Below are 26462 nucleotides of genomic sequence, written 5' to 3'. Positions count from 1 at the left end.
GTTTCTGTGGTCGTTTCAAATTACATGTTAGTAATTCACTCTACAGAAATATATGTGGTACCTCGGATAAAAAAAAAACAACCCGATAAAGCCCCATTTGGCTGTGTTGGCACTAGTTCAGGAGCTGAAAAGGTGGAAAAACACTGGATGAGTAACAACCTGCGTTGCCTCCGTGTGAGTTTTCCGCGGGCTGATCCACTGTTTTGGAGTTTAACTCACTGCTGTGACGTCAGTACAGTGCCACAGCATGTGCTGCCTCGCATCATGTAACTCAAAAAAGGCCTGTTAAACATGTAGAATAACTTGGGGACCTTGGAGACTGACACTGTTGGTCGAGTCCGAGTGTTTTGGGGGGCTGCTGTCCGTGTTCTCCTCACCTGACCCTGCTGCCAGGCTGCCAGGCGGCCAGGCTGCTGCTGCCAGACTGGAGGTGGAAATTTCCATTGGTGTGTTTACGTGTACTTATACAGTTAAAAACAAATGTGGGGTAAAGTGCACATGTGGTTTTATTTTAATATGCATTTTCAAACCCAGTGACCAAAATAAAATGATGTTTTTGAAGAAAAAAATGAACATCATAAAGTTCAGTTTAACGAGAGTCAGCGAGTCTTTGGGAAGATTTACTGCGGTACAATTCTGCCTTCGTCGCCCCTTGAAACAAAGAACATCTGACAGCATCAAAACATGACCCAGGTTCCGGCCCCCCTTCGCTGCCCATTGGCCGGAAACCTGAGCAGCTGCGGCGGGGGAGCCAATCAGCGGGCAGCGCGAGTCCCCGTATAAAACGCCGCGATGTAAACAAAGAGGGGGACAGTTGAGAAGCGGCAGCAGCCCGGCCCAGGGTGCTCTCTTACTGGATGTTCTTGTCTCGACCTCCGCGTCCGAACCAGCGGCTGACTGAGGGAGAATAGCCACTCGGAAGCGAATGAAGAAATATCTTATCCAGCAATTCACATTCAGAGGTCTGCTAACCAGAGGAAAGAAGGCCAAAAGAAGAAAATGGACTATCAGTTACGGAAGGCTGAACCCCGCGACGTGTCAGATATATTACGACTGGTAAAGGTGAGGAAGTGGAGGAGGAGGAGAAGATGGTGGTGGAGGACGTAGGGAGGGAGGAGAGGAGGGGGTGTAAGATGTTTATTATTATTATTATTATTATTATTTATTTATTTATTTTTTAATGAACTTCCTGATAGGGACGTAAACACTGCGGTCTGGGCTACTTAGCCTCTGTCCCCTCGCTGACCTGTCAGTGACGTAGGTTTGACGTCACGTCGATGGCTGGGTTGGGTCAAGTTGAAAATATCTAGAGGGTTTAAAAAAAAAAAAAAAAAAAACAGAAAGAAAGAACAAACGAAGGAAAAATAAGACACGCAGGATTTCCGGGTGACTAGTTCGATGCGGGCAACTCACTTCCGGTTTGGCCGTCATGAGTGTCCAAATATAGTCACAGCAGCAGCTGGTGCCTGCTGATGGTCTTATCACGGCCTCTCAAAGCTGACCTGACACTGCTGATACACAGTTAGCAAGGTAGCATGCAGCTAAGGATCATGGGAACTGTGGTTTTATGAACAATAACAGCAACAACTCATTGACAGCAGCCTGTTGGTGTGTTTTTCATCAGGAACTCGCTAAATATGAGGAGATGGAGAGCCACGTGAAGCTGACTGAGAAAGGTGAGTATCTTCTTCTCGTCCTCCTCCCCCTGCTGCTTCTCGTCCTCCTGCTCCTCCTACTTCTCCACCTCCTCTTTCTTCTCTTCTTCCTGCTCCCCTCCTACTCCTCCCCGTCTTCTTCCTTCTCATCCTCCTGCTCTAGCCCCTCCTTCTCTGTCTCTTCCTCCTCTTCTTCCTGCTCCTCCTCCTTCTCCACCTCCTGCTCCTGCAGCTCTCTGACCTCAGCCTGTGTTTCCTGACAGAGCTCCTAGAGGACGGCTTCGGCGCCACCCCGTTCTACCACTGCATTGTCGCCGAGATCCCAGGAGAGAACTGCAGCTCCGGCAGCAGCAGCAGCAGCAGCAGCAGCAACAGCGGCGGCGGCGGCGGCGGCGGTATGGAATGGGCGGAGACAGAAGCATGTTGCGTCTTGCGCTTTCAAGTTGCACTAACATGGGACGTCACCTGCAGCAGCATGTCTGCATTATGACAACTACAAAAACATGGATTGGCTGAAGTTACAGAAAGCATCTCGCAGGGGAAAATATTGACATGCGTGTGAACTTTGAGGTTTAGTTCAGTTTGTTCATGTCCACACCTGCCAGAGAGCAGCGGGTGGTGGTGAGTACTGTGGGGTTGATGACTGACTGTGTGCCTGCAGGGCCGGCGGTGGTGGGCTTCGCCATGTACTACTTCACCTACGACCCCTGGGTGGGGAAGCAGCTCTACCTGGAGGACTTCTACGTGATGAAGCCCTACAGAGGTACAACCTCCACCCTCTGACTCTCTTCATGCTGTGCAGCTCCTCCCTCATCTCACCTCCTCTCTTCTCGCCCCTCCCCCTCCCTCCAGGACTGGGCATCGGCTCCGACATCCTGCGCCACCTCAGCGACGTGAGTACCAAAAAACATGGGAAAAGCAGAAGCACCTGCGTCTGGGTGGGAGGAAGCTGACCTTCCTTGACCTTGGCCCCCCGTCTCTCCCCCTGTCTCCCCCTCCCAGCTGGCCATCCAGATGCGCTGCACCGGCATGATGTTCATCGTGGCCGAGAACAACGAGCCGTCCATCCAGTTCTACAAGCGGCGCGGCGCCGAGGACCTGTCACAGGAGGAGGGCTGGCGGCTCTTCAAGTTCAGCAAGAGCAGCCTGGCCAAGATGGCCACTCCGGCTGAGGAATGACAGGAGGCCCGGGGCGGCTCCCCGCAGCTAGCCCCGCCCCCTCCAGCAGCAGCAGCAGCAGCACCACCACCAGCAGCAGCAGCACCACCAGCAGCAGCAGCAGCAGCAGCAGCAGCCACGTCAGGGCCCAGTCGCCCCAGTTCAGCTCCAGTAAAAGGGAACCACCTGTAATCTGATGTAATCTAATCCTAGTTTGACCTTCTCATCTCTTTCTTTAAAATTCACCCTCACTTCACTTCACTTCACTTCACTTTGAACGAGAGAAAGGGGGAAAAAAAAACTAAACAGGAGTGTGTTTTGTGTGTTGTTGCATTTTGAGTCTTAGGGAAGACTTCACTGAATAAACGGGAATCACTAATCACTGCTGGTGTTCTGTCTGTTTTCCACATCCATCTGGATCCGTCCTCTCAGATTGAGGTCAGAACACCAGAACCAGCTGCTTTTTTTTTTTTTTTCTTTGTGGGAGCGCTGCAGCTTAACATGAAACACATGTTGCTCATCCCGCGGTCGGCACGGGACCAGTGGAAACACTGGGGAATGTCGGGAATGTAGGGAACCTGAGCGTCGCTCACGGGACGCTCGCACCGTCTGAGTGGGAAGAGGAGGTCGGTTTGGGAAAACACACACACACACACACACTCTTGGTCTCCAGACCACTTTTTAAGGGTCTTGTCTCAGACTCTGAGGCATTTTTACTGGGTTGTGTCTCAGTGTCGGACCGGACAGACCAGTCAAAACTCAGCCAACACCACAATGACACGATAATAAGAAGCCAGCTGCTGCCGTTTGACACTCTGTTTGTGACACCCAGAGTGAGACAAGAGTTTTAGGAACCTGTTTTTTTTTGTTTTGTTTTAAATGGTTCAAAATAGTTGGCAAAGCAGCAAAATGTTAATGAATTAAATCAATTATTAAAAGACACCTTGCTGAAAAGAGATGTTGCTGTTTGATTTAGAAGCAAACTTGAATTTAAAAAAGATACTGGTCATTTTTTTCCTGTTTTGTTATTTTTCTTTGATATATAAAGTCTTGGTCTGGTCTCGGTCTCGATGCTCTCCAGTCTGGATCACGTCTTGGTCTCAGTTGGTGCCGTCTTGACGACAACACGGCTCGGGAAGCAATGCCATCATTCCATCCTCCACAATCATACAGCACATCGATAGACGCAGCCATAGATATACTGATATAGACATAGATATCTAGAGGTATAGATAGAAGAGCTGCTCCGGTCACCCACAAACACTATGTACTGAATTGAACCGATGACCCAGCAGAAACACAGATGATGAAGTGGATATGAAGATGACAGTGAGGTTGACTGTGAGTCTTTCTGAGCGCAGCTGCCCCCTCATCCCCCCACCTTCCTCCTCGGGGTTTTCCACACTTCTCTCTCTGCTGGTTTCTCTGACTTTTTTTTTTGTGAAGTGTCGCCCTTGAAACAGTCGCAGGTTCGCAGCTTCTACGTTACACTGTTGACTCGTTGGAGAGGAAAAGCTTCTCGTTTGGATTTAAAAGATACATTTTGGGGAAAAAAAGTACCTTTCTGTCGACACTTTTAAATATCTGTCTTTTTATTTTTGGAATCCTGTTATGGATCCTTTGACCATAATCAACAATGGTGTCCCTTCATTACTAGGTTACAATTAAAATAGTCAGACGTGGACGGTGAACACAGACAGTTTGGCCCTGAAACTGAGTGGATCAGCATAATTATCATTAAAACATGATGTTAAATTATGAAGACAAACAAACAATTCATTTTAAAACTGCAGCACAAAGATATCAAGTTAAACAAGAAACGAGAGTAAATTTCTCTGAGTCACGACAGCAAAATCTCCTCCGTCAGAGTGACAAACACAAGGAGAGCTTCCACCTGATCCTGACAAACAGTCAAGTCAGTGTTTCTGCTGCACAGCTTGTTGGTGTGATTACTGGATTCCTGGTGAAGGGTTGGCCAGAGTGATGAAGCTTTTCCTGACTCATCAGTCTTTGCCAAGGCTGGAGTTCCACCGTTTCGTTTCTGGTGAGGACGCGTCGCAGCGGTGTCTTCACCGCACAAACAGGAAGTGTGCCGCGTTGCTGTGTCGAGAGCTTGCAAAAACTGCAGCCCTGTGGCACGCAGGAAGCAGAAGCAGAGAGCAGATGTGAAAGAAGAAGCAGCTGGTCCCCTGATAAATAAAGCAGGTGGGGGCAGGGAGGAGGGGGAGGGGGGCAGTGTGGAGTTGTTCAGCTGGTGGAGTCGCTGCTGCTCTCTGGCTGCACCTTCGTCTGCACCAGGAAGATACACAGAGAACACGAGTCAGAAATAATAACGATGATCAAAGAAACCCCCCTCAGATTACAAAGACAGCGATGCCGTGTCTTACTTTCTTCCTGCCAAAAGGGGGCTCCCTCCAGAGGGCCTCCAGGCTGCTGCGGCCCTGGTGGGCCCAGGTGTTAGCCCGGTCCCGACTCACCTGGAGGGGGGAGGAGGAGGGAGGGGAGGTGTTGAGATGTGACGCCACTTCAAACAGGTTCAGTCTGATCTGTTGTCTGATCCTTTGAGCCTCGCAAAGATTCCAGCAGCATTTTGGGGGCGGAGTCATCAGTTTTTAGTCATCAATCTTCAGTCTGTAATCTTCAATCTTCTGTCATCAGTCTTCAGTCTTGGTGCCACTGAGTTTCATTGACTGTCACCGTTTGGTTTTAGAGTTGCACAATTTTGTTTTGCCTCCAAACGCACTTTGTTCTTTATTTTTCTGCAACCATGGCAACGACCTCTGCCAAACGACTCAGGGCCTCCGTGTTGTCTTTGCCGTCATCTATGACGGAGACTCTAATGAGCTGAGTTGCAGGGCGGAGGAGGAGGAGGAGGAGGATGGGGGAGGTAGAGGAGGAGGTCACAGCAACCCTGGGGAGCTTCCTCCCGAGTTTCACTGCTGCTGCTGGACAGTCAAGTTGCATGATGAGACAACAACTGTGTGTGTGTGTGTGTGTGTGTGTGTGTGTGTGTGTGTTTCCTGCTGCAGCTCCACTTGAGTTCATTGCTGGCTGGTGTTCACAGCCAGCCCTTCCTGCAGGAAACAGCACGCCCCGATTACAGAGAGGGGGCAGGGTGTGTGTCTGTGTGTGTGCGACAGCGTCTGCGAGGGGAAGAGGAAGTGATGTTTCCTGCTGACCGCTGTAACTTTGATTTCAGCCACGTCCCATTGAAAGAGAGGAAAGACCTCTGAGCACACACACACACACACACACACACACACACACACACACACACACACACACACACACACACACACACACACACACACACACCTTGAGCAGTGTGGCTGCCTGCTGAGGGTAGAACATGGAGGCGCTGAGGGTCATCAGTCCCACTGGGAACAGCAGACGCTTCACCCTGGAGCCTGACAGAGACACAGGGTTCATCATCATCATCATCATCATCATCATCGTCATGTGACGAGTCTATATTGTATACATACAGGCTGTATTCTCTGCAATTTTCTCATTTGTTGAAAGAAAAAAACAGTTCAAATAATTTCTCAAGATGAACAGACAATAGCAACAGCAATAAAGAGCGAAGAAGCTAAAGTGAAAGCCGCAGCAGCTACAGCCCAGTGCTGTTCACCACCACTGAATGTGGGTTGCTGTGTGTGTGTGTGTGTGTGTGTTGGCAGTGTCACCTTTGGCCAGGTAGAGTCCCAGAAACCCAGAGAAGGTTACCACGGCGACGCTGGGGTAGAGGTTGGGCGGGGGGTCACTGAGGAGGCGATACACTTCTGCAGGGGGAGGAGGGAGGAGAGAGGAGGGTGTGTATGTGTGTGTGGGGGGGGGGGGGGGCAGGGGGGTTATTTTTGTTGTTTTTATGTTTTCTACAGCGAGAGGATTCTTTTGCTCTCACCTGTCGCCGAGGCGACGGCGGCGGTGACGCTGGGCTCCACCGTCTGGTAGACATGCTGCAGGTCAAAGGTCATCGGTGGACGCACACAGACAGAAAGCAGAGATCAAACAGGATGCAAACAACTCCTCAACTCCTGTCCTCACATAACACCATCATCTGTCTGTCTGTCTGTCAGCTGATCAGCTGATCATACAGAACATTATGAAAGGCCGGGAATTATGCAACAACTGTTCATTAAGTGGAGGAGGAAACGCCCAGTCGAGACTGAAGCTGACTGCTGGGGGTTTAACTGAATCATGTGATCAATTTATTACATATTACATCTATTTCTCTGATATAATAATCAAGCATGATTCCTGAGAGTTTCAGTCAAACAGAAGTGAAAATGTCCCAACTTCCAACGGTTTTCAAAGTGGAGCGAGCGGAAGGATCTGCCGTCTGGAACTACTTTACATTACCTCCGCCATCAAACTCCACGGCTAGGTGCAATATCTGCACCGTTAATGTTCCGATGCACACACTGGAGGACATCGAGTATGTCAAAGCGTTTAGCTTGACAACCGATATCTGGAGCTCTGACGTTTCCCCCGTGTCGCTTTTGAGTTTAACAGCACGCTGGCTGGATGAGAGTTTCGTTCCGCACGGTGCAATGTTAAATGCAGCGAACCTTCGTGGGTCACACATGAGCGAGGCAATTGCCGCTAGCCTGAAGGATATGTTTGTCAAGTGGCAAATTCTGTTGAGCAAAGTCCATGTGACTCTGAGGGACAATGCCAGCAACATGAGAGGACAACATGGGAGCGCGTGGTGTGGGCTGCGTCGCACATACAATGCAGCTGGTAGTCAACGAGGGACTTCTCTCACAGCGCGCAGTGAGTGATGCCGTTTGCATGTGGGGAAAAAAACAATTGAAGCTATTCTGTTATTCAGCTGGTTTTGTAATGGGTGTTAAAGTTCTGTTTGCACAAGTGCACTACACTATAGCTGATTGCTGTTTACTTGAATATCTGCCATTCAAGCGAGTGAAGCTATTTGTTTATTTTTGAATTACTGTACTGGTACACAGTATTAAATAAGTTTTTCAGTACATCTGGATCATTTTATTTGTTTTTAGAAAATGAGGGAAGTCTGACATTGCCTTGCACAAAAAGACAGTTTTTTTTCTAAACAACAAGACATAATTTGTTAGGTGATTCAATGCTGTTTTTCTGTATCCATATCGGATCGGTATCGGCCGATACTAAACTTCAGATATCGGTATCGGAAATGAAAAAAGTGGATCGGTGCATCTCTAGTTTGAGGTCAGTTTTGTTGGGTCTGGGTTATGGAACTTGTGTGACCCACCTCCAGCTTGCCCTTTGCATTTTGTCCCGCTTGCTGCAAAAAAAGAGAAAAAAAAACTTTCTTGATTTTTAACAAACAAAATGACAGGAAGTTGACAGTCTGGGTCAGAACGACCTGATGTTTGCATCAGTCAGCTGCTCATGTGACCGCCAGACTTCCTGTTGCTGCTGCCAGCTGATGGTAAACATGACATCATGTGATGTGGGGAGAGGAACCACAGCTTCCTGCTCACTGAGAGCGAGAGAAACCAACACACCTGGCACTGGGAGGTGTAGGGCTCCGCCCAGATCCTGAGCGAGGCCACGCCCTCTGCCACAGGCCCTGCCTCTGACTCCTCCCACTGAGGCTCCGCCACAGGCATTGTGTACAAGGAGGGCAACTGGAACCCAAACAAGTTGCACACACAGACACAGAGTGTGAAAATACATTTAAAAAGAAAGTATTGCCACCTGGGAAATTATCAATTCTTCAACGCTGACTGCACACACAAGTTTTTCCACCATCGTTCTTTGGACTCAAAGGGAAGAGGGTGGGAATAAAAATATGCTTCACAGTTTTAACTTATTGTCAAAATGTAAAGAAGTTCTGATGGTCGGTAGGTTGCTGCCAGACCTCCAGTTTCCGGCTCTTGTTATTGTGGTCCAACGCACCTCATCCAGGGTCAGAACCGGCACCGGGCTCCTCTTGGCCCCAGCAGCACCACCAGCAGCACCACCAGCAGCCAGGACGGGGCCGCCCAGCAGGGCCGTCACAGCTGGAGCAGCGGCACACAGCGACACCTGGCGGAGCACAGACAGAACACGCAGACTCATTGGCGGCCAGTCAGTTCAGGGTAAAGACTGTTGGTCTGCTGTCGGTTGGGACTCTGAATTACACGCACTTGCACAACGACAGTTGCTATAAAACACACAGTTAACGACAAACATGATTCTCATGTAAAGTTTCTTTACAGCATCAGCTCAGCTAACCGCTCGAAACGACAGTTAGCTTTTAGCTTAGCAGCTTGTTATACTTCCCTGAGCAAACAGTGTGAGAGCAGCACTGCTGAAGCTAACACCTGCTAGCTATGTTACAGTTCTACTTTAACGAGTGAGTGTGACGGTAACATATACAAAGTCTAATTACCAGCTTTCCGAGTGACATTTTCACCAACAACGCTTCGACTTCCTACGGAAAGACAGAGTGGACAGTTACGACTTCACATGAGGTCCGCGAATTGCGCCTGTCCAAAATGTTCTCGCAGCAGGTCTAATTTTTTACGAAGACCACTGAAAATTAAATTATTGCTGTCATAATTTTTTTTTTTGTATCGATCTTACTTCTCAGTCTGTTGACTTAAATATTTGTAAACTTGACGTTCATGTTTGTAAATTATTCACAAAATGGGATGTCCGAGATAGTAAAGAGCGAAAGAAGTCTCACTCCTGCGAAAAAGGGTCTGGAAAAGCTCTGAGAACAAAGCTCGCTCCTTTATTATGCAATTAACTGATGCTTGTGGTATATTTTCACAAACATAATCTTTAGTTAAAAATACCTTTCAAATATATCTAATTTGCAGTAGGAGCATACAAATTCTAAAAAATACGACTCTCACTGGGATATTTAAACTGGCACATTTGAAGTCACTGACTTTTACGCAGGCGCAGATGGTGATTGAGCAAACGCGGCGAAACGAATCGGCTGAATGGGTGAAAAATATATTTCACATTATACAGCATATTTTAAAGACTTTATTTAACGAAATGAAATACCAAATGCAAACAAGATAAATCAATATCACGAAGGAAAATATTTTAGTGATCACAAATATGGCAAGTTTTGATACTTCTTATTTAGGGAAACATAAAGAGATTGATGTCCCCCTGCCTTCGCCCTAAAACAGCTGGGATAGGCTCAAGCCGACCCCCGTGACTCAGAATAGGAATACGCGGGTATAGAAGATGAATGAATGAATGAATGAATGAATAAAGAGATTGATGACGATCTTCCATTTGGATTTGCTTCAAAAAGTCCGAACAACGCCTCCCACCAAAACATCTTCAAGCATTTTTTCAATATCGTTTTTTCCGCCTTATAGGCCCCGTGTCTTTTTTTGCCTCAGCAATATCGCAGGTGGCCACAGGAGGGCAGCAGTGCAGCGGTAACCGCATCCAGCCCTGCCTCAGCGCTCCAGACCTCTGACCCGAGTCATGGTTTTCACTGCATAGAGCAGCGTTCTCGTTCAGTTCGGCCCTCTTTACAATGTGTGCACTACTTTTCACTGACTTAGTCCATACTTTAAGTATATAAAAAAAAACCCCTGCATTTTATCGTCATAGTTATCTTTAAATATATACACACACACACACAAGAAATTTGACCAATATGAACATTTATTTCTGGAAAGAAGTTACAAATCGTTTCCAAAGAGCTTCTACTCAGATTATGAGACAACGTAATCTGATTTTTTTTTTCTTTTTTTTACTTTCTTTTATCGGATACAGTCATAGTAGCGTGGTACTTTTCAGTTCTTTTTTTTAAATCCTCTACTTTTGTTTTTTCCCCTACTGATAGACTGACGAGCAGGACGGAGGTGACGGGAAGCTGCGGCCAGACGGATGGAGACGCTCCGTCGGTCCACGTGAAGAGGAACGGCAGCACCACGGAAGAGGAGGAGCAGGAGGAGTAGCAGGAGGGCTAACCACCGTGTCAATGTTTCCAAGAGGTTCGGCAGAAAATGTGTCAGAAGAGTCCAGAGGAGTGAGTGAGTGAGCACGATGACAAAAAAGAGCAACGGCGGGGGGGTGGAGGTGGAGGAGGAGGAGGAAGGAAGCAGGAAGTGCTGTGAAGCCGAGAGACTTTGAACGGAGGCTGAGGATGTTTGACAGGAGAGAAACGTTTGGTCTCTCACGGAGAAGAAATGCAGCTGGAGGTTGATCTCATATTTCACACACACACACACACACACACACACACACACACACACACACACACACACACACACACACACACACACACACACACACACACACACACACACGATTGAATGAGGACGGAGAATTAAACATCTTCACTGATTCTTTCCATCACTGATTGGGTTTGTTAATGCCCGGCACTCTGCCCACTGGTGGAGATGCTTCATGGAATCAAATGCACAAAGCAAAAGAGACAAGAGACGGCAAATACCTGTTCTGTGTGTGTGTGTGTGTGTGTGTGTGTGTGTGTGTGTGTGGATGGTCTGATCCCTCAACAAGAAAAATGACAATAAACAATAAATAATCCTACAATTTACTGCATAGCTCAGTGGACACAATACTCCAGAGAATAAATAAGTTAAATAGACGTGCAGCAGAGTGTGTGTGTCTGTGTGTGTGTGTGTGTGTGTGTGTGTTCTAGCCCTTTTTCACAGCTTGTCGGCTCTTGCGGAGACAAAAAGGAAGATAAGTATTGAGGAGTCGCCAGTGTTTCAGTGGAAAACGAAGGAAAAGAAGCAGACAAACCAGAAGACCTCGCTGATGGACGCTTGACTGTCAATCAGGAAGCTCCTCCCCCTTCTCATAGCAGCAAACATTGAATGAAACCAGCACGACAGTAGGGAGAGAGACCAGGATAAGCAGAGATGATGCAGAATCACAACAAGCATCTCTGGGAAACACCGTCGGCCAGCATCAAGGAGATAAATGATGTTACCACAAGAGGGCGCTGACATTTGACCCAGTGAATGAGTGACGATGGGGAGTTGTTGTGGTCCCGAAGGTTTCAGAGGAACGCTACGAAAAGGCAGCAAATGATCTGTTTTGAGAGCATGTGTGTGGTGTAACTGATGTCTGTGAACAACACAGCTGGCACAATATGGCACAGAAACCCCACCGGAAATAAAAATAACAATTAAAAATAATCATAATTATTACGCTCGCATGGTTGTCGAGTGAACTCAACACTTGGAATAAATATTATTCAGCATTGAAATAAATAAAGAGAATAAAGAGTGTCAGTGTGGCTCAAACAGGGACTGGCTGCAGGGCCTCTGATCGCTCCTGCTTCCAGTTGTGTCTTGAAGGGTTGGGGGGGGGCATGGGTTTAATAAGGTGCTGCAACAAACACAGCCCACAAAGTGCAGGGAGGGAGATGACAGACATGGACTACAGTGTGAGAACAGGAGTGTGAGGGCAGGACAGGAAGTGTGACAGAAGCAGACAGGAAGTGACCCGTTTGCTTGTTGTAGGTTGGTGGAGCGAGGCTACAGTTCAACAGTGTGGGAGCTTTATGAATGAATGGTTGGGGTGACTTCCTGTGGTGAAGCGGCTGCAGCGTGCGTGTGTGTGTGTGTGTGTGTGTGTGTGTGTGTGTGTGTGTGTGTGAACCTGAAGCTTCCAGTGTGCTTCTGTCTAAAAAAAACCCCAAAAAACCCACAAATAAAAAATAAACATTAACAACCAGCAGTGTTATTTCTTTGTTTGTGTGTGTGAGTGTGCGTCTCCCTCTTTGTTTCCTTCGCTTGGTTCTTTCTTTCTTTCTTTCTTTCTTTCTTTCTTTCTTTCTGCTCGCTTTGTCTCGTCGTCCTCGCCGCTCAGCGGCCAGTCGCTCCGAGCAAGAGGGGGGGCTGGGAGGGTGGGGGAGGAGTGGAGGAGAAGAGGATGGAGGGGGCTGGTGGTGTCTCACCTGAGAACAGCTGATCCCCCCCTGGTGGTGGGCCGCTGCACTGCTGCAAACACCCTCCTCCAGGTTCCCAGATTCTCCACGTCATAAAAAAAGAGGAAAGTGTGTGTTTGCGTGTGCGTGCGTGCGTGCGCGTGCGTGCGCACGCACTCACAAGCGTGTGCGCGTCTCAGCTGCAGCGCCGCACGTGCTCCAGCACAAACTCAGGGAAGTGCAGGCTGCACACCTGCAGGCCGTCCAGTTTGCAAGGCATCCGGGGATACTCGTCCTCCTTCCACTTGTTGTCCTCGGGGTCAAAGGTCAGGATGGAGTCGCTGTAGTGTCCGTTGTAGCACAGGCCGCCCAGCACCATGATCTGGCGCTCCAGCACGGCCACGCCGTGGCCGCTGCGGCCGATGGGCATGGAGGCCAGGATGGTCCAGTCGTCGGTGTGCGGGTCGTACACCTCGGTGGAGGGGCAGCCCTGCGACTCGAAGGAGGCGCGCAGAACCACGCACACGCCGCCAAACACGTACAGCTTGCCGTTGTGCGAGATCATCTTGTGGAAGCAGCGGGCGTAGTTCATCTTGGACTTGTTCTCCCAGCAGGTGGCGTGGTGGTGCGTGCCGGCCGGCGGCGGCGCAGGCGGTGCCGGCGGCGGCGGCGGCGCTCGGCCGCCACTAGGGCGCGTCCTGTGGGGGTCCCCTCCCCCGACCCCGCCTCCCTCCCCCCGCCCCGGGTCAAAGACGCACACCTGCTTGGAGGTGGAGGAGGAGGTGATGCCGCCAGTGATGTAGAGCTTGCCGTTGAGCACGGTGCCCTCGTGGCCGTACTTGTTGACGGGGTAGGGGTCCACAAACTCCCAGCGGTCCTCCGTGATGTCGTAGCGCTCCGTGGAGTAGAAGGTCTCGTCCCGCGTGCGGCCCGCCACCGCGTAGATGAACTTCCCGATCACCCCCACCGCAAACTCCGACCTGCGGGAGTGGGAGTGAGAGTCAGAGTCAGAGTGAGACGGGGCATCGCCAGGGCGGGGCCTAGGGAGGTCTAGCCAGGTCTAGCCAGGCCTAGCCAGGTCTAGCCAGGTCTAGTGAGGTCTAGCCAGGTCTAGCCAGGCCTGGCAAGGCCTAGGGAGGTCTAGGGAGGTCTAGTCAGGTCTAGCGAGGCCTAGCGAGGCCTAGCCAGGTCTAGGGAGGTCTAGCCAGGCCTAGCCAGGTCTAGCGAGGCCCAGGGAGGCCTAGGGAGGTCTAGTCAGGTCTAGCGAGGCCTAGCGAGGCCCAGCTAGCTCAGGAGAGCAAAAGAGCAGCGCAATCTAAAATGTAACCACTTGATGCCACTTGTGAAACCACTTGTTTCTTCTCAAATCTCCAACTATTACACACTGGGTGTGTAATACACACACACTTGAACATACAGTACATCCCATAAATGTAATGACGATGATGTAATCAAGCGTTTCTCAGCAAGGAGTCAGCTCAAGTAAAATGCATAATCATGATTAATCATTGTGATTACAATATTGATCAAAATAATTGTGATTATAATTTTCCTCACCTGGGCACCGACATGTCGGCCATGCGCAGCCAGGAGTTCTGCCGCGGGTCGTAGCGGTAGACCTTGGAGGAGGCGTGGAACTCTCCGTCAGGGCCGAGCTCCTCGCCGCCCAGCAGGAAGGCAAAGTTGTTGACGATGGCCAAGCAGTCGGGCCGCAGCGGCACCTGAGGCCCCTCCAGCTCCCACCACACCTGGAGGGGCGGGGGGAGCGCAGGGAGGGGGCAGAGACCACGGGGACACACAAGTCACATGACCTGAACCTAAACTTGGCCTCCCTGACCTTCCGACTCAGACTGAGACTCTGTTTGACTTGCTACTGTCACTTTATTTCACCTCTTTTTATTAAAAACAACAAAACCTGGTTCAGTTCTCTCAGTTTCAGTCTTGTCTCGTCTCGTTTTCCATTTATTTGTGTTTTCTTTTGGTAATTTTATTGTTTATTGGTTTGTTTTTAAGTGCTTTGGAAATAAAAATGGCCTAGCCTAGCCTAGCCTAGCCTAGTCGAGCTGAGCCTAACCTGGTCTGGTCTGGTCTGGTCTAGCCTAGCCTGGTCTAGCCTAGCCGAGCCGAGCCGAGCTGAGCCCAGTGGAGCCTGGTCTGGTCTGGTCTGGTCTGGTCTGGTCTGGTCAGGTCTAGCCTAGCCTAGCCTAGCCTAGCCTCGCCTAGCCTCGCCTAGCCAAGTCGAGCCGAGTCGAGCGTGATGAAAACACATAAAGGCTGTCAGGTCAGGTGTGGTGTGCAGACCTTGGGCCGCTGCAGCAGCAGGATCTTGCTGTTGACCATGCTGTGGCCGATCATCCCCCTAAAGACGGCCGTCTGCGGCCGCACCGAGCGGATGCGGTTGGCCCGCGTCTCCACCAGGGGCTGCTGGTTGACGTCGTGGAAGTAGCTGAGCGCCTGGTCCACCTCCTGCCTCAGCTGCCGGGAGTAGCGGTAGAACTCGGAGGTCTTCACCTGGGACCGGGAGGAGGAGGAGGAGTCAGAGAGGGAAGTAAGGGGGCGGGGCCTCGAGAGAGACAGGAGGCAGGAGCCGACCTTCTCAAAGATGTCTGCCGGCGACATGAGGCAGAAGCGGACGGACTGGACGATGGTGTCGGTGTGCCTCCAGCGCCGGCGGTCGTGCCGCAGCCACGCCTGCACCGCCTCGTACAGCTCGATCTCCGGGAAGCGACTCAGAGCATCGCTGTTCAGGTACGCCTGCAGCAGGAGAAGGAGGAGGAGAAGGAGGAGAAGATCATCGGTCAGCAGCAGCAGCAGCAGCAGATGCACAGCAGTGACCCCTTCAGCCCGCCAGCGGACCTGCAGTCTCTCCAGGCCCAGGTAGGACAGGAAGTCCGGGCGGCTCATGAGCGGGACAAAGTTGTCCAGCAGGAAGTTGTCCAGCTGCTCCTGGACGCCCTCCACGCCCACACTGAAGTCCTCCAGCAGCCTCATGACCTCGGCACAGTTCTCCAGGCAGATCTTGGCCAGCAGGAAGGAGCAGCAGAACTCCACCGCCTCCGTCAGCTGGACGTACATGGCAGCCTGGGGGAGGAGGAGGTGGTGGGGGAGAAAGGGGAGGAAGGAGAGGAGAAGAAGATGGAGGAAGAGGAGGTGGAAGGGGAGTAGAATAAGGAGAAGATGTGAAGGAGGAGGACGGCGAGGAAGAGGAGGTGGAGGAATAGATGAGTAATAAGAGGAGGAGGAGGAGGGTGAGGAAGTGAAGAAGGAGGGTCAGTGCTGCTTCAACACAACATGACGTGGAGCCTCAGCCGCTGGACTCTGCTCACCTGCAGGATCTCCTGGACGGTGGGCATGCTGAGCTCCAGCGAGCCGTAGTACATGAAGCGGAGGATGTGTCCGAAGCCGGCCGCCGTCAGCCCCTTCATGTGGATCTTGTCCTGGTCGCGCTCCCTCATGTCAGCGGTGAACATCACCCGGAAGTAGTCGCTCTGCGTGGCCAGGAGAGCCTTGTGGGCCTGCAGCACGCCGACAAACCAACCTTCTGTCACACACACTGCCTCTCCACACGTTCAGTCTGCCACCAAGGCCCATTCAGGTGCACTGCAAGTTCTTGGACTGCTTTGTTTATTACCGAGGACTCCAAGTGGCCCCCGGGCTGTCGAGATCAATCGCAATCTAATTAGCCCTGTGTCTGCAGCCTCCTGACAGAACCTGGCCAGCAAGCAGTTTACCTGGAAGTGATGCTCCTCGATCAGCAGCGTGACATCCAGCAGCAGGCGCTCCTCGTAAAGCGCCCGGAAGCCCGATGACACGCTCCCATCGTGCACCTGCGACAGGTACACCTCCACATCGGCCCCCGACATAACACACCTGGGGGGCAGGGGGGTTAGACACAGTCAAACAGTGAGAGGGGGAACGAGGGGGAACCTCAGTGAGGACGACACCGACCCACGACCTTCTGGGTGCAGGTGTTGCTCCACACACACACACACGCACGCACGCAGCACACTCACCTCTGATTGGCCACGGGCATGTCAGAGGGGGTTGTCCGAGCCAATCAGAGGACAGTGCCCCTTGTGTCCAGTGGGACGCTAACAATCTCCCTGTTTGTCAGCGTCAATCACCTGGACCACTGAGCAGTGACACACCGAGGCCTGCAGGGGGCAGAGACGTGCGCGCGCATTAAAAAAACTCAACTGAGAACAAAAAAAAACAGAGGCCAACTGGAGGTCAGGCAGCTTGTTAGCGTGAGTTTGGCCACATTTAAGCAATATTATCTCATCTTCAAGTGTGTGTGTGTGTGTGTGTGTGTGTGTGTGTTCTCAGTGCAGTGTTGTGGAATGGACTCATCCCTACCTTTTGGAGCCTGGGCCAATGATCACAGGCTTTGACGGCTGAGCGCTATGGGGCCGTACGCATTTCCTTTGTTTATGTTTCCCTGGTTCTGTTGGGAAAGCAGAGGGCCAATCATGAGCCAGGGGAGGAGAAAGAGAAGGAAAAGGAGGAGACGGAGCAGAGAGCAGGTCGCTGCCGCAGCAAAACTACAGGCTCTGTCACAAAACTGTGCCGCATGCATTGCACTCAACTTAACAGGGGTGAAAAGCCATCATTTTAACCACAAACTGAACACGCGGTTCCACGAAATAATGGAAGCGTTTACATCCACTTTTTGCACATGTGTGATAAATAAAATCAAGCGGTCGTCACATGCAAAAACACCCAGGACCTAATGTGCTTACAATGAAACTGTGCAAAGTTTCTAACGTGTTTTTGCACACATCTCGGCACAACCTGGTGACATCCCAAGTCAAAAGTCCAAGACACAAACTCTGGTCTACACACTCCATTGTGTTGAGGGCCAACGCGTCTGCAACCACCAAGAACACCTGACATCTTTTTGTTGTATTTTGGCCAACAGTCGGATGTGTTGATGTTTGAAAGCATCCAACATCACTGACACATCCTTAAACGCAGCCGCGAGATGTAGGAGTGGATGTTTCCCTGTTGTCAGGCAGAACCTGCCCACATGTTGCTGTGTGTGTGTGTATGTGTGTGTGTGTGTGTGTCCAGCACGGATTGCCGTCCTCGGCCTGACCCGACCTCAGCTCATCTCGCTAGGGCTAAACGAGAAGAAAAAACAGCGACAGCTTGTGTGTAAAGCTGCAGCTGCACCTCACTGGCAGCTTGCAGGTTAATCTACAGTATCACCGGCACACACCGCCGCAGCAGCAGCAGCATCAGCACTTCACCCTGTTCACCCTCTGCTTTTTGCTCTGACTGCTTTTACAAAGCAGCATCGGCACCAACAAGTGGTTCGCGACACCGACTAGTTGTACTTAATGAAGTTGTCATGGAAGCAGAGACCCTGAAGGCTACACCGAGCGACTGAGGCACATTTACACCCCCCAAAACAAGGACTTGGACCAATCACAGCGGTGCACACACACACACACACACACACACACACACACACACACACACACACACACACACACACACACACACACACACACACACACACACAACCGTGATGCCTGAAGCTAATAAGCAATGCTAGTTGGTAATCTGGAAGCTCCATTTAAAAACCTAAGGCACGCACTTCAAGAGTGCACAGTCAATATTCCTCAGCGAACTCAGTTGCCGGTCTGCTGCCGAGCTGTCAGGACAACACTGAGCAGCGGTGACGGGAGCAAAAGGCTGAGAGACAGCGATGAGACGGGGGACGGCTTTAGCTGAGCGGCTAACGGGCAGCCCAGCGTCTCACCTCGGCGGTGCGAATCCCCACAACCCCACTTCGACCAGGCAGCTCTGGCTCCTTCGGACATGAAGTTGCGTGTTCGAAGCCGGAGTCAAAGAAGCGGAAGGCAGCGGTGCCCTGCCATGTTAGCGCCCCGTCTGCCAGCCGCGGAGACCCCCCACTCGGCTCCAAATTAAATGGGTAACAAACCACAGCGGGCCATTGGCTTTACTGACGCCATTTTCCTGCACCGACGTCATTTCCCGTTTAGGCGGAACTGAAGGACGTTCAGGATGATTCCGAGATCGCATGTGTGACAACGGGTATCACTCCCACGACAACATACAGAATTATACAATTCGTTGTTGTTTATGGCGCATTATTTCAAATTCCATCCCATGTCAGTGACGTAAAATTACACAAATTATTGAATCAGTGGTAAAGATAAGGGAAAGAGCAATAATAATAATAGAAAATACAAACACGTTTAACGTTTAGCAGGTATTTTGATATTTGATTGCTTTTTTTCTTTATTGTTTATTTAATGTGTTCGTATTAATAGGTTTAATTTCAATAAACCAACAATACTGCAGCGCATGAAACGTCCTCCAGTCAATTGACAAGAACTACAAAACGCACAATCTTTACGTGTGGTGTAAATCGATGGCGTCATCAAACATCGACGATATCCTCTTAAATGTATTTGATATTGGCAGTGTGTTAACGGCTTATAACAGAGTTATCGAAACTGTCAACAGATCCGATAACTAGCCACCATTGACATTTAACACGATGCAGTTTGTGGTGGTCTAGATGCTTTGTACTTGAGAGAAAAATACAAAGTTGCATCAGCCGATGTGAAAGGACCCCTGGCCGGAAACGATCCAAAAGAAATATTTTTCAACATGTAGGAAAATTTACATTCGAAAATTAATTCGTGACATGCTTAGCGGACCCTATCACATTACCCCCATCAAGATGACCATACGTTTGCGGTTTATTTGTGTGTTTGTTGGCTGCGGTGATGAGACAGGCGGTTTCCGGAGGCGCCTCCATCACTTCCTGTTCTTTCAAGATGGCGGGGGACGAGTCTGGTGCAACGCTCGGTCAGCCACACCTGGCCAGGCAAGACCTCAATTCCCTCGTAAGTTTGGATTTTCTCTATATATTGTGGAGTCTCTATCTCACGTGTCCGCGGCGCATCGTTGTGTTTCTTCCAAACGTTGCCGTACAAAGGCCGGAACTCGGATGGGGGCCGCACACGAGCCGCCACCCGGCACTCGACGCCATGGCCGGCGGAGGGAGCGAGGGAGGGCTGACAGCACCATTGTTCCTCTGCTACTGTTATCACACTAGTTTGTTTTCGAACATCGGTGTATTATCGACGGATGTGTTTGACGTGATGTCATTATAAAACTTAATCCGATGTCACATGGGTCTCCCCTCCTCCCGGTTTGGTTTCGCTGGCTTGATTTAATCGTTAGCACGCTTGCTAGCTCGAAATGAAGCTCTTTACAATGGAAACTGGATCAGATTCAGGTTTGGTTGAAATTGTGAATCACTGTCCTTATTTTTACTATTGGAACATTTATAGTGTTATTTACTTGTCCACAGGCTGGTTAGGGTCTTTCATGATGATGATGATGATGATTTTAACCCTGGATGTTTTCTCAACAGAATGTGTCCTCCCTGACGCCTCTCTCGCAAGAGATCATCAGCCGACAGGCCACGATCAACATCGGTATGGAGCCCAGACCCATCAGATTTTATTTTTCTCTCGCTTGCACGGACTGCCTCCTTTGACCCGTCTTCTCTTTTTGTCAGGCACCATCGGTCATGTGGCCCACGGAAAGTCCACTGTGGTGAAGGCCATCTCTGGAGTCCACACTGTCAGGTTCAAGAACGAGCTGGAAAGGAACATCACCATCAAGTTGGGCTATGCCAACGCTAAGGTGGGTAGCCAGTCCAGCTCCTTCTGGTCCTCCTCAGACATGCTGCTTCTCTAGCATGTTCGAGCTGCATCAGAACCGTCTGTGTGTGTCCTGCAGGTGTATAAGCTGGAGGATCCCAGCTGTCCCAGGCCTGAGTGCTACCGGTCCTGTGGGAGCAGCACTCCGGACGAGTTTCCCTCCGACATCCCCGGCACCAAAGGCAACTTCAAACTTGTCAGGTGAGGCAGGACAGAGACACCTGAGAGTCTGAAGATTTATTCTCCTGTAAATGCATTAAGTGTTGTTTTTGCCTGTTGTCATGTGTTGCAGACACGTGTCGTTTGTTGACTGTCCCGGTCACGACATTCTGATGGCCACCATGTTGAACGGAGCAGCCGTCATGGACGCAGCCCTCCTTCTAATTGGTCAGTCTTGGCTTAGACGCATCCTCAAACCACTGTGAAAACCCTACCCACATGTTATATGTGTTTAAGATAACTGTTGTTTTGTTTGTTTTTTCCTGGCAGCGGGTAACGAGTCGTGTCCTCAGCCCCAGACATCGGAGCACCTGGCAGCTATCGAGATCATGAAGCTCAAGCACATCCTCATCCTGCAGAACAAGATCGACCTGGTGAAGGAGAGCCAAGCCAAAGAGCAGTACGAGCAGATCCTGGCCTTCGTGCAGGGTGAGTCCAATATTAATGTCGAGTCTACGTTACCAATCTCCACTTGAACACTCCCACTGTCTTGGACCTGATTGAAGCAGCGGAGCCAGCAGCAGCAGTAAGGGACAGTCTTCTCACATTGTCATGTTTCTCCTGCAGGCACCGTTGCTGAGGGGGCTCCCATCATTCCCATCTCAGCTCAGCTCAAGTACAACATTGAGGTGGTGTGCGAGTACATTGTCAAGAAAATCCCAGTGCCAGTCAGAGACTTCACGTCAGAGCCCAGGCTCATCGGTACGCTGAGCAAAAAAAAGGAGAACAATTTCATTATATTTTGACCGTTTTTAATGGACAGATTCTGAACTAAACTGTGTGAATATTTTTTTTTTCATTTATTTCAGTCATCAGGTCGTTTGACGTGAACAAGCCCGGGTGCGAGGTGGACGACTTGAAAGGAGGCGTAGCTGGAGGAAGTATTCTGAAGGGGGTGCTCAAGGTTGGTGCTGTCTGCATATAAATGTATAGATGACTTCCTACTGACTCTCCTTGACAGAGAGGACTTTTTAAACTCTTTCTATATTCTTGTACACTCAACAATTGAACAATTAAATTGTCCACTGTTGGTTGAAATGAGCAAGGTGTGGCTACTTTCCACCTCTAATGGCCAGTTTAAAGTTGGTTTCTCTACTTTTCACTCAGTAATCCACATGTAAATGTGCTCTTGCCCTGCCGTGTGACCTCAGGTGGGTCAAGAGATCGAGGTGCGGCCCGGCATCGTGTCCAAAGACCAGGACGGGAAGCTGATGTGCAAACCCATCTTCTCCAAGATTGTCTCCCTGTTTGCCGAGCACAATGACCTGCAGTACGCTGCCCCCGGTGGCCTCATCGGTAAGTGCACACCCACGCATTTCAAGCCCTCTTTGTTTTCAATTCCATCCAACCGCTGAGCAGAGTTGGAGGCAGGATGTAGGTACCAGTCAAGTGTTTTGGGCACAGGTGTGGGCACAAAGATCGACCCGACGCTGTGTCGAGCTGACAGGATGGTGGGCCAGGTGCTCGGCGCCGTGGGAGCGCTGCCAGAGATCTTCACCGAGCTGGAGATCTCCTACTTCCTGCTCAGAAGGCTGCTGGGTGTCCGCACGGAGGGAGACAAGAAGGCTGCCAAGGTAGAATCCTGGCCGAGTGTAGTCCCAACATCAGCCCTGCAAACCAGCACCACACCTTTACACTGTTGCTGTGTGTGTGTGTGTGTGTGTAGGTCCAAAAGCTGTCCAAGAACGAGGTGCTGATGGTCAACATCGGCTCACTGTCGACGGGCGGCCGTGTCAGCGCCGTCAAAGCCGATCTGGCCAAGATCGTGCTCACCAACCCGGTGTGCACGGAGGTCGGGGAGAAGATCGCTCTGAGTCGCCGTGTGGAGAAACACTGGCGGTACAAGAAAACCCACCACTGCTGCACATTTGCCAAATTCTATCATTGCTTTGACACTAACGCCTTCTTCTCTCCCTCACAGTCTGATTGGATGGGGTCAGATCAGGAGGGGCGTGACCATCACGCCGACCGTGGACGACGACTGAGGAGGAAGTGAAGACAGTATCACCGCCTGGATACGAACACCATCACAACTTTCCTGGATTTATAGGGTTTTTTTGTTTTGTTTTCTTCAAGAGGAGGAAGGAAGTAAAGAGGACTTTTCTAAAGTGGCCTCCTCTCCTCCTCTGGGCCTTCAGCAGGAAGAGCACAGAGGAGACGAGGAGGCCTGCAGTAGCTTCACAGACAAGTGCAGGTTTCAGTCATCAAATAAAATCGATTTGACAAAAAAAGGAAAATCTGATTGTCTGCTTTTGTTCTGGACACAACCCAACTTAAAAGTCCAGGTCACCTGACAGCGAGGTTTGTATTTACGCTCACGTCCTCAAATACACCAACAAAAAAAGAAGGTGAACGAGGTATCCAGGTTTGTGTCGCAGGTCAACATAGTTCACTGGCGAGCTCAGAAAGGCGAGGGAGAAAGACGCTGCAATCTAAAATGGAACCACTTGATGTTGTTGTTTCTTCTCCAAATATGACATTTAACCTTTAAAAATGATGAAAGTTAGTTCTCCAATTTAATAGTTGATGGTTCGTGGTCACATGGGAGAGGGTTGTGTGATCCGCTGCGTGGCGTCTCAGCAGCAGCGTCTCCTCAGGCTGTTGAAGGCCGCGGCCAGGAAGACGTGACCGTCCACCTCGTAGGCGCTCACGTCCGTCTGGTCGGCGTGCAGGCGCCCGCAGCCAATCAGGTCTCTGAAAGCCTGGAAGGGAGCGGAGGGGTCAGAGGTCGAGTGGCGAGGCGGATGCGTCTCGGCGAGGTGCGACCGCTCACCTGGCAGACGGGCTCCTCCAGGTGGTTCCCCCAGATGTAGACGTGGCTCAGGGTGGAGGTGACCCTCATGGCTGCAGCCAGGGACAGCAGACCCTCCGTCCCAATGTTGTTGTAGCACACTGACAACCTGACAAACGCACACACGCACATTGATTGCCCTCTAAAAATTGTGGAGACATAACATGACATCATCTCTACTGTCCGGAAAGGAACCTGTGAGAAGGTTTGGAAAGCTGGGATGTCTTCAGAGAATCAGTAGAAAGCAATGACAAGACATGATTGGCCCACAACACAAGAGTTGTGTGTGATGACCAATGAGTGCGCAACACTTCACCAAATCAACACAAGTGTCCGATTAGTTTAAATGAGGAGTAAAATGCCAATGTGGAGCGCAACACAACGCCCCCTGCTGCTTCAGCAGCAGAGTGACATGGGGGGAACGGAAAGAAGAGGCGCCACCTGCTGGTGACTGTGATGAACCGTCAAGTTCCCACATGTTGACTCACTCTCTGAGTGCGCAGCCCGGCCAGGCCACGGCCTCACTCAGGTACATGGCGCCGTCGTTCTCCAGCCGATTGGCCGTCAGGTCCAGTATCTCCAGGGTGGGGTTCTGCTTCAGCACCTCGGCCAGGTGGCGCATGCCGTCCCGGGTCACGCGGTTACTGCGGAGACAATGGGGGGGCGGCGTAGGGGGTCAAAGGAATGTGGTGGTGGTTGGAGGGGCCTTTTGATTGGCTGCTAGGTTCTGTCAGTCTGGTCCAGGACAGCTGTGGCTCCACCACCAGTGTGAATGTGGTGTGAATGAATAATGCTGACTGTAAAGTGCTTTGGGTGCCTTGAGAAAGCACGATATAATATAAATCCAACCCATTGTTCTCATTGTTGTAACCACATGACCTTTCTGTCCTTGTACTGTTCATACTGTTTTGTCAGTTTTTAATTCTATCTGCAGTTGCTTCAGTCTCATTGTACACGTATATAGTGACCACAATGACATTCTGTTGTATTCTATGTGCAGTAGAGAGCCCAGGTGTGGGTCCAGGGACCCTCCCACCCACCAGCGCAGGTCCAGGTATCGCAGGCTGCGGTTGTGCTGCAGGCCGTCGCACAGACGCTCCATCCCGGTGTCGCTCAGCCCCATGGTGCCCAGGTGGAGCTCCAGCAGGCCGCCGTTCACCACCAGCATCTCCGAGAAGTGCACCGCCCAGCCCTCCTGCAGGGGGCGGGCAGAGAGACTGGCTCACTTCCTGCTTCCTGCCGACAGTCACTTCGTGCTTCCCGCCGTCACCTGCTCCGTACCTGGCGGCCGACGATGATTGGCCGGCTGACGTCCAGCAGCCGCAGAGTCTGGTTGCTCTTCAGCAGGACGGCCAGCGCAATCACACTCTGAGAGCCCTGTGGAGGTCGCACTCAAGGTCACCACTCATGCTGGTTCATGGTCTTTGTAGTGTGTGTGTGTGTGTGTGTGTGTGTGTGTGTGTGCGTGTGTACCAGGTCGCAGGAGGCCAGCTCCAGCTCCTTCAAGCTGCCGTTCACTTGCAGCATGGTGGCCAGGTGGGTCCCTCCGTCATCACCGATCTTATTGCCCGACAGCCGCAGGGCGAGCAAGGTGCAGTTAGACTGCAGAGAGAGAGTCAGCACAGGAAACACACACACACATCAGCAAAGAAAAAAATAGAGCCAGGCGTTTGTCAAACAGGAAGTTTAAAAACCTGTGTGTCTGTTTGTGTGTGTGTTAACCTGCAGGCTCTCTGCGAGAACTGTGGCGCCCCCTGCCTGGATGTCGTTGAACCTCAGGTCCAGTGAGAGCAGTGCCGAGTCGTCCTCCTGTTCAAGGAATTCTTACATTTTGTGTGGAAAGACTGAAATAAAAACCAGAAAACAACAACCACCCACACAAACATTGGCTTCACACCCCCTGTGACGCGCATCGTGTGTGTGTGTGTGTCACATGACATGAGTGGTCTTCCTCCCCCAGCCCCCTCCTGGCTACCTTCAATACATCAGCCAGGTGTGCGGCGCCGTCGTCCGAGATGTTGTTGTAGCTGACGTCCAGGTCTGCAGGAGCACATCAAACAGCTGGCTGTGGTTTCTGTGTCTGTCTGTCGCCGTGGCAACGTGTTCATCTGACTCAAGGTGACCTCTCACCTGTCACACACTCTGTCTTCAGCCGCTTGGCCAGAGAGGGCAGGTCTTGGTCCCCCAGGCGCTGGAGGCGGCCCAGGCGGCTGTTTCCTGGAAGTTTCAACACGACACTCCTGGAAAAACAGCACGAATGGTCGAATAGATGATGAACTGAAAGATGAAAAGCAGCGGCTCAGGAGTGAAAGAGTGCTGAACAGGGCAGCCAACACACTCTGGGGTCTGTTTTTTTTTTTTATTATTATTTCTTATGGCGTAACCCGGCTTACTTTTGTCCCATCAGAGGCATCATTTCTTCTTCTGTGGTGTCGGACACCAGCTGGTCTCCAGAGCGCTCCATTGCTGTCGCCGACTGCTTTCTTCTTCTTCAGTCCCTCAAGCTTCTTTTCTCATCATCGCCACTTTCTATTATCACTACTGCATTTATCAGAGATATCTATATAGCTCTGATCTATATTTATTATCATAGGTTGGTAAAAATAAATAATACCTACATGAATAAAATATTTAAAAAAAAAAAAAAAAAACAAACAAACACAACCGCGACAGTTACACACAGACTTCACAGACGGCCACAAGTTTCATTGAGTGTCGCTGTATTTTGCATTAAATGACAATAAAGCCTCTTAATCGGTTTGTTTCTACAACTTTGATGTGGGATTAAAGACATTAAACCGAGCTGCAGCAGTCAAATACCAATAATCATCGCAGTTTTTTTTAGTTGCAGATACACCGAAAGCTAACGGACGAAGCGCTTTGAGCGTCTGCGCCAAACGGTCCAGTTACTCACCCGGCTTCCAGAACTGCGTCTAGCACCTCCGAACTATTAAGGAAAGTCCACTTCTGAAGAGGAAAACACGCCTCAGCAGCCGGAGAGTCCTGGTTGCTATTAGCAACAGACGAAGACGGCGTCCACCGAAGGTCAAAATTAAGAAAAACCCGGTCAAACG

The 26462-nt window shown here is 50.6% G+C and overlaps 5 protein-coding genes and 1 long non-coding RNA gene across 7 annotated transcripts; 3 read left to right on the top strand and 3 right to left on the bottom strand.

Annotated features, from left to right (window-relative positions):
• The first annotated feature begins 793 nt into the window (after positions 1–793).
• LOC142903444 (diamine acetyltransferase 1-like) lies at positions 794–3195 on the top strand. The gene is made up of 6 exons (XM_076049064.1): positions 794–1062; positions 1625–1676; positions 1919–2008; positions 2317–2418; positions 2508–2548; positions 2658–3195. Exons 1-6 carry the CDS (start codon positions 1000–1002, stop codon positions 2832–2834), a joined length of 525 nt encoding a protein of 174 aa, XP_075905179.1. The 5' UTR covers positions 794–999; the 3' UTR covers positions 2835–3195.
• A 1191-nt stretch (positions 3196–4386) lies between these two features.
• apoob (apolipoprotein O, b) lies at positions 4387–9343 on the bottom strand. 2 transcript variants are annotated; one of them, XM_076049167.1, is made up of 9 exons: positions 9187–9343; positions 8712–8840; positions 8318–8440; positions 8062–8094; positions 6718–6772; positions 6500–6595; positions 6129–6220; positions 5201–5290; positions 4387–5102 (listed from the first exon to the last, which is right to left on the bottom strand). In XM_076049167.1, exons 1-9 carry the CDS (start codon positions 9202–9204, stop codon positions 5061–5063), a joined length of 678 nt encoding a protein of 225 aa, XP_075905282.1. In that variant the 5' UTR covers positions 9205–9343; the 3' UTR covers positions 4387–5060. The 2 variants fall into 2 exon arrangements, with proteins under 2 accessions (XP_075905282.1, XP_075905281.1); XM_076049166.1 differs by having other exon boundaries at positions 8712–8958; positions 9187–9259.
• Positions 9002–10736, top strand: LOC142903501 (uncharacterized). The gene is made up of 4 exons (XR_012929250.1): positions 9002–9150; positions 9702–9749; positions 10163–10304; positions 10615–10736. It is a non-coding gene; the product is annotated as an uncharacterized LOC142903501 (long non-coding RNA).
• klhl15 (kelch-like family member 15) lies at positions 10416–17116 on the bottom strand. Its single transcript, XM_076049139.1, has 9 exons — positions 17029–17116; positions 16686–16826; positions 16404–16542; positions 15999–16187; positions 15529–15753; positions 15265–15426; positions 14974–15183; positions 14230–14420; positions 10416–13652 (listed from the first exon to the last, which is right to left on the bottom strand). Exons 2-9 carry the CDS (start codon positions 16703–16705, stop codon positions 12869–12871), a joined length of 1920 nt encoding a protein of 639 aa, XP_075905254.1. The 5' UTR covers positions 16706–16826; positions 17029–17116; the 3' UTR covers positions 10416–12868.
• Positions 17117–19399: 2283 nt separating this feature from the next.
• eif2s3 (eukaryotic translation initiation factor 2, subunit 3 gamma) lies at positions 19400–22834 on the top strand. Its single transcript, XM_076049143.1, has 12 exons — positions 19400–19553; positions 20087–20150; positions 20234–20361; positions 20458–20579; positions 20671–20765; positions 20868–21026; positions 21165–21299; positions 21407–21501; positions 21749–21893; positions 22002–22171; positions 22264–22436; positions 22519–22834. Exons 1-12 carry the CDS (start codon positions 19434–19436, stop codon positions 22580–22582), a joined length of 1470 nt encoding a protein of 489 aa, XP_075905258.1. The 5' UTR covers positions 19400–19433; the 3' UTR covers positions 22583–22834.
• Positions 22835–23017: 183 nt separating this feature from the next.
• Positions 23018–26052, bottom strand: lrrc34 (leucine rich repeat containing 34). The gene is made up of 10 exons (XM_076049149.1): positions 25782–26052; positions 25519–25628; positions 25364–25428; positions 25111–25197; positions 24862–24990; positions 24670–24765; positions 24429–24583; positions 23877–24032; positions 23371–23497; positions 23018–23299 (listed from the first exon to the last, which is right to left on the bottom strand). Exons 1-10 carry the CDS (start codon positions 25850–25852, stop codon positions 23174–23176), a joined length of 1122 nt encoding a protein of 373 aa, XP_075905264.1. The 5' UTR covers positions 25853–26052; the 3' UTR covers positions 23018–23173.
• Positions 26053–26462: the final 410 nt, after the last annotated feature.

This window comes from Nelusetta ayraudi, unplaced genomic scaffold (genome assembly GCF_046127955.1).
Source record: "Nelusetta ayraudi isolate G7.1 ecotype Tasmania unplaced genomic scaffold, CSIRO-AGI_Nayr_v1 ptg000110l, whole genome shotgun sequence".
Lineage (NCBI taxonomy): Eukaryota > Metazoa > Chordata > Actinopteri > Tetraodontiformes > Monacanthidae > Nelusetta > Nelusetta ayraudi.
Note: the sequence above shows the minus strand (reverse complement) of the source record. Positions and strands in the feature narration are given on the sequence as shown.

What these genes read in the sequence shown, in the direction of transcription:
- LOC142903444 (XM_076049064.1), top strand. Translation starts at nt 1,000, where the DNA reads ATGGACTATCAGTTACGGAAGGCTGAACCCCGCGACGTGTCAGATATA. An exon ending in CGTGAAGCTGACTGAGAAAG is followed by an intron (nt 1,677 to 1,918) that starts GTGAGTATCTTC and finishes GTTTCCTGACAG; the next exon opens with AGCTCCTAGAGGACGGCTTC. An exon ending in CTGCAGCTCCGGCAGCAGCA is followed by an intron (nt 2,009 to 2,316) that starts GCAGCAGCAGCA and finishes GTGTGCCTGCAG; the next exon opens with GGCCGGCGGTGGTGGGCTTC.
- apoob (XM_076049166.1), bottom strand. Translation starts at nt 8,873, where the DNA reads ATGAGTCTGCGTGTTCTGTCTGTGCTCCGCCAGGTGTCGCTGTGTGCC. An exon ending in CCTACACCTCCCAGTGCCAG is followed by an intron (nt 8,095 to 8,317) that starts GTGTGTTGGTTT and finishes CTTTTTTTGCAG; the next exon opens with CAAGCGGGACAAAATGCAAA. An exon ending in ATGCAAAGGGCAAGCTGGAG is followed by an intron (nt 6,773 to 8,061) that starts GTGGGTCACACA and finishes TTTGACCTGCAG; the next exon opens with CATGTCTACCAGACGGTGGA.
- klhl15 (XM_076049139.1), bottom strand. Translation starts at nt 16,705, where the DNA reads ATGCCCGTGGCCAATCAGAG. An exon ending in CCGTCCAGGAGATCCTGCAG is followed by an intron (nt 15,754 to 15,998) that starts GTGAGCAGAGTC and finishes CTCCTCCCCCAG; the next exon opens with GCTGCCATGTACGTCCAGCT. An exon ending in CGGCAGACATCTTTGAGAAG is followed by an intron (nt 15,184 to 15,264) that starts GTCGGCTCCTGC and finishes TCCCGGTCCCAG; the next exon opens with GTGAAGACCTCCGAGTTCTA.
- eif2s3 (XM_076049143.1), top strand. Translation starts at nt 19,434, where the DNA reads ATGAGACAGGCGGTTTCCGGAGGCGCCTCCATCACTTCCTGTTCTTTC. An exon ending in TGGGCTATGCCAACGCTAAG is followed by an intron (nt 20,362 to 20,457) that starts GTGGGTAGCCAG and finishes TGTGTCCTGCAG; the next exon opens with GTGTATAAGCTGGAGGATCC. An exon ending in TGCCCCCGGTGGCCTCATCG is followed by an intron (nt 21,894 to 22,001) that starts GTAAGTGCACAC and finishes TTTTGGGCACAG; the next exon opens with GTGTGGGCACAAAGATCGAC.
- lrrc34 (XM_076049149.1), bottom strand. Translation starts at nt 25,852, where the DNA reads ATGGAGCGCTCTGGAGACCAGCTGGTGTCCGACACCACAGAAGAAGAA. An exon ending in TTCTCGCAGAGAGCCTGCAG is followed by an intron (nt 24,991 to 25,110) that starts GTTAACACACAC and finishes CTCTCTCTGCAG; the next exon opens with TCTAACTGCACCTTGCTCGC. An exon ending in CCGGGCTGCGCACTCAGAGA is followed by an intron (nt 23,498 to 23,876) that starts GTGAGTCAACAT and finishes TGCGTTTGTCAG; the next exon opens with GTTGTCAGTGTGCTACAACA.